At 31.7% G+C, this 11083-nt stretch overlaps 2 protein-coding genes across 4 annotated transcripts; one reads left to right on the top strand and one right to left on the bottom strand.

Moving 5' to 3' along the window:
* The first annotated feature begins 368 nt into the window (after positions 1-368).
* Positions 369-11065, top strand: LOC125062374 (solute carrier family 35 member C2). 3 transcript variants are annotated; one of them, XR_007119253.1, is made up of 7 exons: positions 369-884; positions 1100-1387; positions 1767-2019; positions 2408-2574; positions 2822-3153; positions 10034-10127; positions 10411-11065. XR_007119253.1 is itself a non-coding variant. In XM_047668243.1 (5 exons), exons 1-5 carry the CDS (start codon positions 699-701, stop codon positions 3140-3142), a joined length of 1215 nt encoding a protein of 404 aa, XP_047524199.1. In that variant the 5' UTR covers positions 369-698; the 3' UTR covers positions 3143-5445. The 3 variants fall into 3 exon arrangements, 2 of the variants coding, with proteins under 2 accessions (XP_047524199.1, XP_047524200.1); XM_047668243.1 differs by lacking the exons at positions 10034-10127; positions 10411-11065 and having other exon boundaries at positions 2822-5445; XM_047668244.1 differs by lacking the exons at positions 369-884; positions 1100-1387; positions 1767-2019; positions 2408-2574; positions 2822-3153 and adding an exon at positions 8185-8503.
* Positions 5496-7513, bottom strand: LOC125062373 (KIF-binding protein-like). The gene has a single exon (XM_047668242.1). The coding sequence runs from the start codon at positions 7421-7423 to the stop codon at positions 5759-5761; it is 1665 nt and encodes a 554-aa protein (XP_047524198.1). The 5' UTR covers positions 7424-7513; the 3' UTR covers positions 5496-5758.
* Positions 11066-11083: the final 18 nt, after the last annotated feature.

Here is an 11083-nt window from a genome sequence, read left to right as displayed (position 1 = left end):
AATAAAATTCTAAAAAAGGGTATCCACAAGCATTTCAATAAAAACAGGAACGACGCCAGGAAACCGGCATTGATATGCCAAGCGGCGAGCGGTTTAGTAGTTAGTAATCAAACTACGTCAATAACTAGTCAGATTCCCATTTTTTCGCAAACGGAACGCAATTTTAGAAATGAGCTACTCAGTGTCTATACGAATTATCATTTTCATACAAATTTAGTTTTCGTCTTCCTACATACACTAGTGTTAAGGCATCTTCACTATAATAAGATGATTTTGTAGCCATACTGGATTACTGGCTACAGTTTACTCTTTGTCACTTGAAATGTGGCATTTGGTTTTTGACGTTGACAATGTAAAAAAGTTAGTCGAGAGACACGTCGTTGTTCTTATGTTTTTAATGCTATATTTTTTTTATACTCTTTGATTCAAAGAATGGAAATAACTAAAAATAGCCATATGTTATTGCTTTAGATAAAAATTTATAGTTGTAAATTGATACAGTCATTCAATGCAAAATTGAGTACTTGGAATCCGGTACCTACACATATTTTAAAGTAAATAGTAGATTTTTTTGATTTTGTGTAAACAGCCAACATATATTTTTTAAATTTGTGTCGAATCAATAAAATATAAGTCATAAATAGACTATCAGCTATGTAGTTACGTAGCAAATTAATCTGCTATTGGCTGCTAACACCATGACGGTTCCTAAATATCAACAGCTGCCGGTGAATTCTGAACTAGATGAAAGTATATTGGAAAGCAAACCCAGAGGAAAATGGTCTGATGTGTGTTTCCAAAAGGGGCTTCTGTCTCTGGGTTTGATTTTATTATATTTTTCTTTATCAATTGGCCTTACATTTTATCAGAGATGGCTTTTAAAGGTTTGTACCATCAATTTCATAGTTTTTATCAATATCTTTACTTCCCTTTACTTTTAAATTCATGAGTTTTATATAAATACATTAAAATATGTATTTAGATAATTATTGGTTAAAAGATAAAATTCCACATAATATGATTTATTTCAGTATGTGACATATTTACAGTTACCATAATCAAGGTTTCACTTATAAATTTCTTATATTTTTATTTTCAGGATTTTCATTTTCCGCTTACAGTTGTTATGTATCACTTAATAGTAAAGTGGCTTTTATCTGTGTGTGTCCGATTTGTGGTTGGAATCATTACTGGTCAACCACAACTTGTTCTTCCATTTATCACCTGCCTTAGATCTGTAGGACCTACAGGCCTAGCAAGTGGGATTGATGTTGGATTTTCTAATTGGGCTCTGGAGCTAGTTACCATATCCCTATATACTATGACAAAGTCAACAACTATAATTTTTATTCTTGGATTTGCTATACTGCTAGGTCTTGAAAAGAAGGTATGAATTTTTAACAATATATTATTCAATATTTTAATCATATTGGTTTTGTACTCATTGTAAAGTAATCTTATCTTTAAGTAATATAATATTTTATTATACTAAATTAAAAATCAAAGGATTAAAACTTTGATGTAGATGCCCAGATCTTTAACAGATAAATCAGAAATCAATTACATAAATAAAAATTAGTTTGAATAGTAAATAAACTAAATTTATAACATAATTTTATAAATATGGTATTGGTTTGGTAATAGGTTTTTTTAGAATTTTCAAAAAAAATATAAGAATAGTATAAAAGAGATTGAATCATTAGTTTCATAGATATACGAACTCCTCATCATATACTGTTTTCTTATAACTGGAAATTCTTTTTCAGTCATGGTCACTAGTTGGGATCGTACTAACTATTGCAACTGGACTCATCATGTTTACGTACAATGCAACACAATTTAACTTGATGGGTTTTGATTTCCTACTCCTGGCGTCTTTTGCTGGGGGTCTACGTTGGACATTCGCTCAGCTCCTCATGCAGAAATCTAAACTTGGCTTACATAACCCAGTAGATATGGTATTTCATGTTCAACCTTGGATGTTCTTTTCTCTACTTCCGTTTATGCTTGCTTTTGAAGGTGAATATTACATACTCTTAATCTATTTTATGTCTAAATTTGTAATATGTACTATATTCTCAGAAGTTTATCTGAATATTTGTGTATTTTTTCATCAATAATATATTGTTTTCAATCTACTAGATTCTAGATAATGTAGATTTATTTATTTCACCAAATAAGATAAAATATGAGAAAGAAAATCTATACTTATCTAAAACAAAAGTATTTTCAAACAATATATTTGATAATTATTAATTTATAAAATCTGATGGCGTTATTAATTTTTGTCTTTATACTAATTCAAACAAAATTGTTTTTTGATTGGTAACAAAAATCAGGTTTTTATTGATCTTGTCTGTAATTCAAATAGTATCATAATCATTATATTACACTTTAATTTTTCCAGGATTCAAGTGTTTTGAAAAAGTAATTGCGCTGGCACCCGCAGAATTGTTTCCAACTGTACTTAAAGTTACAGTTGGAGCAACCATAGCATTTGCAATGGAAATTAGTGAATTTCTTGTTGTAACATACACATCTAGTCTGACTCTATCAATTGCTGGTATAATTAAGGTAAGTTACTCACATATTTTAATGAAAGTGTATCAATTATTTTATTACAATATTTAACTAAATTTTGTTTATAAGGACTCGGCCTTTGAACAATCTAAATAACACAAATTTCCTTTTTTATGAACCCCTCATTTAGATTGAAGCTATTTCATTGAAGCTATACTTCATAGAGGCATATAGTTTACCTTAACTGTACACAATCAAAATTAGGATAAAATATCCTAATCAATTTGTACTTTAATTTCAGGAATTGTGTATTCTAGTCTTAGCGGTAGAAGTGAGTGGCGACCAACTAAGCCCCATAAATGTTGTTGGTTTGGTTGTCTGCTTAATGGGTATCAGTGGACATATAATACACAAGGTTTTGGTAATTAAAAGAGTGGCTGGTACAGTTCGCATCTTAGAAGATGACGATTTTGTAAATATCGGTAAGACTAGAGCACCTAAGGCGAAAGAAAGGAGTGAACCATTGTTAGAAAATCAGAAATGGCAAGAAGCTAGCGATGAAAGTGATATAGACAGTAGTCTAGTCATATATGAAATCATGCAGAGGCGAGATGGTAGTTAAAAGCATCACAGGTGAATCGTTTGCGAATAATATTTATTCCCACTGGCAATGAAACTATTTTAGTGATATAGATTGTATTTAAAGCATATTATACCATGAAGAAAATATTTTTAATATGATCGTATATTGAAATCCCCTAATACAGTATAGCATCTCCATCAATATAAGAATAAGGAATGCCTTTTACAATATTAATTTATTGTTGGTTGCCTTAAGAGTGACATATTTTTTTATAAATCGATACATTTACAAAGACATCATTAAATGAAATATCAAAGTATAAATATTATTGGGCTATTAGATATATGTAATTTTAATAAACAATTTCTAGCATCTAGTCTAGGCCATGAAATACATGTGAGTATTATATTAAAGCATATGCTTTTAATGTGCTTTGTACTTTAACTTCAAATCATTCCAATTTATAGTAGGTAATAAAAAAGTATTGTTTTTCTTTTTGTTATTGTTTATTTATTTGTTTAGATGAGTTATTTAGTGTGGTTTGAAAGTATTGTGGCAAATAAGGCTGTATTCCACTTTTACCTACAGCCTCTTGTGAGTTTAATAATTAGGTAAAGATAGTCTACACATCATTCTTGCCTTTCAGCTGGGTTTCCAACAAAAACTTAGGTGAACAAACACATTCTTGCATTTAAAGGTTGTATAGGTGGTTGTAAGAAAATAAAGAGTAATAAATAGTAATACTTCCATCGCGTAACAATTTATAAATTACATTTATTATTTATTTATTTGTCCGCGAACTTTTTATTATAAATTAATAATCAAGATGGTTGCTCTCGGTGTCCGAAACCTAATAATTCCCTTACTATGCTATTTTTAAATATTTCTTCTTTCTTTAATTTTATAATGTATAAATTTGTTAATAATTTTAAGTTACAGGGTATAAATATATTGTTATGTATTAGTTTCGATTTAACGCAAATTTAATGAACAGTTTGATTTTATAGTGTTGTTTTTTAGTTGTATAAGGGTGTATAACATTGTATTCTGGAGAGGTGAAGCATAATTTTTTTAAATACGCTTATCACAGCAGAAGAATTAAAATATAGCCTCTACGATAACATATTTGGCATTTATAATAGGATGGTACGATTGGTCAGGTTATAAAATAAGAAGAAATTCACGCACATTTAAGTGAGTTTCCGGGTTTTGAAGATATTTTGAAAACCCAGAAGGCAAAATATCTCATGCTTTTTGTAACTTTTACCATATTTTGTATAAAAAAAACGTTTACAGTTGCTTTTTTGTTAAGGCTCCCATAAAACAATAGTTACTTAAATAGTAGTGGACCTTAACTTTTATTATACTTGTTCAACGTTTAACACCACATCCACGATGACTTCCAGTAACAGTAGAAAATACTTAACTTGCCTAAGAATTGCGTACGTAAAAACGTAAATTTATTAGAAAATTATTATTATTTATTTTTCAAGCAAAATTATCAGCAAATGGCTTATACTTATCGGTTAGATTAAATATACACTAAACATGTTTTATAATGTTTGATATAAATTTTGTATACAATTTAACGTAGTGATGTATATACGATATACTTGTGGGTCTTATAGCGGTCCTTCACTGGATAAATTTGCCGGCAATACTAATTATTAATAAAAATATTTGACCCAAGAAATCCACCACATAGGGCCATACCTCACCGAGATGCTATGGCGACGTGGCCAGCGACTTCACCGTGGCTACGTCTAGCGGCCCTGCGTCGCCAGACTGAGTCGCCAAATCGCGTCGCCAATGCATACAGTTCTGTCTCGACTCAAAAATAAATTATAATAAAATTAGCAATAAAATAATAATAAAATTATTATTATTATTATTTACGGCGTTACGCTGGCCATAGACGGACCGCATATTGCAGCTGAGACCGACAGCTCTAGAGCGGTCGCCGCACGGCGATCTGCAGTTTCCATACTAAATTCATATCAGCAATACACGGACCGCTCGAGCAGTTCCTGAGCGGTCGGAGCAGTCGCTCTGCGGTCGAGTTTCGCCGTGCGGTCTACTGCTTAGAGCTGCCAGACCCACCATGAACGGACCGCTACAAGCGGTTGCTGCCGACCGCGCGACACTTCCCTCCCGCTCCCCGCTAAGTACCAGGCATCTCGGTGAGGTATGGCCCTTAGTTTAAATGGTGAATTTCGAGCCATTTTCTATTACGTACTGATAAAGTTAGCGGAACTGCCCTAAATACGCCATGGTAGGGACCGCCTTGAAATCCTTATCACGTTGTAAAAGCAAATCAATTATATTAAATTTAATATACATGATGAAGTGTTTTAATTATATTGCCTTTGAATGTATATATAATAGTATATTTCATTGAAATAACTCTCCATATAGGTAGAAAACAAGTACTAAATTTTTTAATGGTTGCTATGTAAACATGCTATTACTTTATTAATTACAGTGAAAAAATACGAAGGTAAGACTTTCTGAAATGTAGCCTGAATGTGTATATCCTTGTAACAGTCAGACCTATTACGTAACATTCTATAAACAATGGACAAATATGAAATTCATTTAAAGTTCACCAATTAATTTACAAAATTATTACGAAAGGTAACAAAGTGTTTTCAAAAATTAATTCTTGAGATCTATGGCAAGACTCAATTCTGACGGAGTTTTTGCATTCAGTTGTCCACTCAATCTAAATAGACGGCCATTAAGGGATGTTGCAGCTTCCATTTTTCTCAGAAAAACATTTTTAGAGCTAGTATTTAATGTTTTTTCAGTCAAAGTTTTAGTTGACTCTGAATCCAAAGAATTAATTATGGAATCTGCGTCGGTATTTAAATTAATGATGTTGGTTTGTGACTCCTCGCGCCACAACTTTTGTAGATTTAACGCCATGAGCTCTAACTGTACTTGAGACAATTCTCGGATAACGTCTATCTGAACTGACATCACATTGTCACAAGTTTTCAATAAGGAATTTAATGCTTCCAATACATCTGCCCTTCTTTTTTGAATGCTGTATTGATTATCAATGTTTTTTTCGAAGAACGCTAAATGCTCATAAAGTTCTGCTAACTGTAAGGAACACGATATATATTGCGAAGGATGTTGTTCAAAGTCATAGTAATGCTTGGCTCTCATCAGCCATTTATGTACGAAAGCAAAAAGTACCCGAGCATCTTCCGAAGTCTTAATTATGTCCACTGGAACTCTTTTTTCAATGTCTTTTAGATCTAACGATGGAAATGTGAAAATGTTATCATTAGAATAATCTCCATTTGCGTTTTTCTCGGCGCCACTATCTTTTTCGTTTTCCTCGGGAACTTTAGTATTTTCAGTGTGCTCTTCAAGGATATTCATATTCTTCCAAAGATCAGATTTTGAAGGGGGTTGCATAAAATATTTGGATAAAAGTTTTTTTCGTGAAATATTAAAGAGTGCCAAACCATATTTTACCCAATGGTGGCTTAATTCAAGAAAATTCATTTCGAAATCGGCTTTCTGAATAACAAATTCTTCAGGCATTAACTTACAATTGTCGTGACAGGTACGCAAAACATGGTATGCTGCACACAGATGATGTCTGGCATGGCATAGTTTGTTAAGATATGTAAAGAAATTACCTAACCTCGCAGTTCTAAGAGCCCAGTCTTGAGGAGTACCTTCCTTCATTTCTAACTGTCTCCTCAATACCAAATGATTGTACAATGTATATTTGTTAGGAACATTTAATTTGTTATATAGAAAGGCTTGCATCTGTAAATTATTGGTTATTACTTTATCAATCTTTTCGGGATTTATTCGTTTGATTTTATTAATTGGTTCGATGGTAAATAAATCTTCAGCATCTATAAATGTATCTGGCTTGCAGTCGTTTATTTTGTCATATAGCTCTTCTATGCTTTCCAGAATTTCTCGTGCTAAAGATGTTTGATCCAGTTGTATGAGATAATAACAAAGCAAATTTTGTATTCTAAGTAGTATAAATAAACACTCTTCACGAAAGGCATGAGGCTTTATTTTATCAAAAGCCGTCTGAAGAATGTTTCGTTTCTCTATTAGGGATATTGGCAAAGATTTAGCTGTTAATAGCGCTAAATATGCTTCCATAGCTAAAGATCTTATGAACTGAGCATGATTTTCTTTACCTAATACGCTGAGTTCTGTTTGTAAATATTGAATATCTTTCTTTAAATTTGGCAATCTTTCGCATGAGTGCTTATTTCTTACAATGTTCTTCACGTCTTCGAATGTGCGCGCTATGCGATCTAAAATTGTATCACTATCCATTTTCCAAAACTCAAAATTTATTTATATTTTTCCAAATTTGTAAGACTCGATTTTTTTTCTATGAAATTTAGAAGTTACATGTCAAATTTAAATGTATTTTCATCTAGAACGATAATCTCTACCAGAAATAATTTACGAAAGGAGGCTTAAATTTTCACATCAAAATTTCCACTAACCGTGTTTTGGCGGTTTCTACGACGAATATTGTATATACCAACTGAAATTCTGGACCCACTTGGAATACTCTAAACAATGAAAATAACAATTGTTTTTCAAAAAAACAATCCAGATAAAAAGAAATAAAACAGTATACAAACGCTATTCAAAAATAATCGAATCGGAAATTCAAAAAAATAACACGCACTATTTTTATGATATCAATTGATAAATTCAACTTTAAAGTTCAAATCTATTTAAGGAACTTCAGGATACATCTGATTACAATGATTGGTCCGGTATTTATATGCTCTGGACCCAGGGCCATAACAACAATAATTGCAATTTTATTCATTCATATGTGCGAAAGTAACATGACCTGTGAGGTCAACGGATCGCCCCTTTTAATAAAAAAATATGATCACTGTCACAGCTTTTAAAACACAGTTTCAAAAATTTTATCGATATAAATTCCTTAAAAGAATAAGTTGTGTATCCAACAAAATTGGGCTTTGGGATTTTAGTTAACCCGTTTTTTGTTCTTACGTCTGTATTTTAGCCCTCGTTCAGTTTTCGTCATTTATCGTCTGTGGTTTGTGATTCATGTATTGCGCATACAGGTCGCGCATGCCTAGGTCTATGTTTGCTAGGCGATATTGGTAAAACATCTATAGATAGGTACGCTCAGCATTTCAAAATCAATAAATGCAATTGTCAGGGTTTACCTACGAGTTCGTAACAACGTCTTTATTGGAATTACGGTCACACCCTACCTTTGGGACAAGTATTGACGTGTATTTAAGAATGGATTTACCATTTCCAGTCTTGAGGCCTCATTTCACATTTCCGGAGTGGTTTAACGCGGATAATCCTTGTGATGAAGACGCAGAATTAACAAAGCTAGAACAAGCACATCAGCGCTCGGTAAGGAAATAGATAGACACACAAAACTATTTGTAAGAAAATAATTTACAAATAGTTTCAAGCAATGCACCTTTGAATACTGTAATCGATAATCAGGAATTTGTGATAATAAGAATACGAAATATTATTTTATGGCCTGGTATCTAGACCTAGTATACGCAATATAGCGTCACTACTACAGATTAATACAAAATATTATATTCTACTAAAGAAATTAACATTATTACCAGTAAAAAAAATAACACTTTTACAATATATATTTTTACTTATATTCTATATTTTTTTACTAACAAAATATTGTATAAAGCGAAATACAGTTGTAATATATATTTTTATGATATACATCTGGTAACACATTTTTGCGGCCATTTATTTTTTAACGGACGTTGCGTCCTTTTTATATAGACCGACCGAATCGGCGCTGTCACTGTATGCAATTTCAATGACGGCCATTACAACAAGTACTAGGGCCTAATACGTATACCTAAACAAGTGAACGTTTAATTTTACGAACGTATTGTACTACCACTACCTATTTATCGATATTTGCTTTAATGGTTTCCCCAGTTGCACTCTTTGCCTCATATCCTAGAAGATATATCATTGTTTCTATGGATATATTATAACGACCGTAGGTCATTATTATGCAAAATAAGACAGTAAACGCGGGAAATCATTTAAATATCAGATTTTTCAAAAAAGGAAACACAAGTAATATCTTTGTGTTTTTATATATGTCGCAGCCAACTAGCTTAATTAGCCGTTCAATTAATAGCCTAGCCTTTTAACTAAACGGCGCCGTATAACTACCAAAAACTAACCGACCTGAAAGATATTCAGCCGTAGCGTTTGTTATATAGCATTTTTTACATATAAACTGGCTGGCTAATGCTTAGGCCATTCGTACTATAGTCATTATTTGGCTGAATTAAAAAAGATGAAACATATGACATAAATACTCGTAATATTTCTTTTAAAATTAAATTGCTTGAGTGAAATTCACATTATTATTGTCACTACACATATCCATTGTACTTGTTATTTTTAAAGAAACTATGGAAAACATCATCAAAGTTGTGGTTTGCCGAAGCCATATTGACAGCTTGAAGAGTTTCGTTTAAAGTTTGAGAGTGGCAGAAAGTGAAATTAAATTATAATTAACAGTCAACAGGTTAGGCTAGTAATGAAACGTCATCGATCGAAATCATTTGCCTAGATATTTGATCAAATGGCTAAACATCTAGCCGTTAGTTAAAAGCTGTTAATTAAACGGCTAATTAAGTAGTTGGCTGCGACATAATATATACAGCGTCAAAAGTTTATGCATTTTTATTCACACTGGTGTAACCCTTAAAAATACTTTTCCTATTTTAAATGTTGGTTTTACTTTCAAATAAATACACGATTTAAGTATACATCATTCAAGGTTTTGTCCTTTATTTGCATTGTGAATTAGCGTACGTAAAGAAGTACGTTGGTTTTTTAATTTAATAATAAAATAAGAATAATAACAACATCATCTTTTTCTAGTTGACCTCACATACGAAACGTTGTGTAAAACTTGCTCCGGTGCAGAAGCCCGAATCCGAACCAGTAGAGGAAGTAGAGACCGAGTATGAGGCTGGTAAGTTGGTAACATAATGACAATACCAATGACTTGTAATAAAAATAATACACAAAACACGCTATTAAGCTTTTACATTTATATATGAAGATAAATGATATATGATCGATTTTCTAAGATATATACCTGAATATATTCACTTCTCTTGTATTTGATTACCCGCATATTGTAAGAAAATATTACGTGAAGATTTTCTAAATGTTCGCTTTTAATACAAGAAACTATCTTACACAAAAGTGTGCTTCTACTACTTATTTCGTTACAATCTACATAATTATTTAAGGCAATGAAGACGCGGAAGAGTCTGAAGACTCTCATGACGTTGATGAAGATGAACAAATAACCACAGCAGATTCTCCCGACTTTACTATAACGGATCAAGAACAAATCATTCATGACGATGACTTCATACCAGACGTTGAAGTGATCGAAGGAAATACTTGGCCATATAACATTCCTGATCAGTAAAAATGTAAAAATCGATATTTACCGATTCTGTTGTCCTATCAAAAACGTAAATTTAGCTAATGTTAATATTATTATATATGTTATTATTCTTGTTATTGTATTTGTTAGTAGCTTGATTATTTGGATAGATAGTTCTTAACTCTTTCCTAAGGTTTTATATATTGCTCCTATGAAATGTGTTTAAGGTGTTTTTTTAAATTCATTTTACTAAACTCGTCTACTACTTGTCAATGTTTCGCTTTGTAGGCCGACTCCTTTAAAATGCTTTAGATTCATTATATCAAATATGGTTAAATCAACAATAGTAGATCAAGTTAAACAGTAGGTACTCAAGGAATCCAGTTAATTACTTTGTATGGATATTTTTTTTTCCATTTCTAGAGTAGTTATTGTACTGTATAGGTTAAATATGTTACTGTTATTTGTTATAATTGTATCTTATCCATATGTAATAAAGCTCTGTGCACTTTTTTATTCTTACTGAAATC

This window comes from Pieris napi, chromosome Z (assembly GCF_905475465.1).
Source record: "Pieris napi chromosome Z, ilPieNapi1.2, whole genome shotgun sequence".
Classification (NCBI taxonomy): domain Eukaryota; kingdom Metazoa; phylum Arthropoda; class Insecta; order Lepidoptera; family Pieridae; genus Pieris; species Pieris napi.
Note: the sequence above shows the minus strand (reverse complement) of the source record. Positions and strands in the feature narration are given on the sequence as shown.

Coding starts and splice junctions, on each gene's coding strand:
- LOC125062374 (XM_047668243.1), top strand. CDS start 699: ATGACGGTTCCTAAATATCAACAGCTGCCGGTGAATTCTGAACTAGAT. Junction 885..1,099: donor ATCAGAGATGGCTTTTAAAG/GTTTGTACCATC, acceptor TTTTATTTTCAG/GATTTTCATTTTCCGCTTAC. Junction 2,575..2,821: donor CAATTGCTGGTATAATTAAG/GTAAGTTACTCA, acceptor CTTTAATTTCAG/GAATTGTGTATTCTAGTCTT.
- LOC125062373 (XM_047668242.1), bottom strand. CDS start 7,423: ATGGATAGTGATACAATTTTAGATCGCATAGCGCGCACATTCGAAGAC.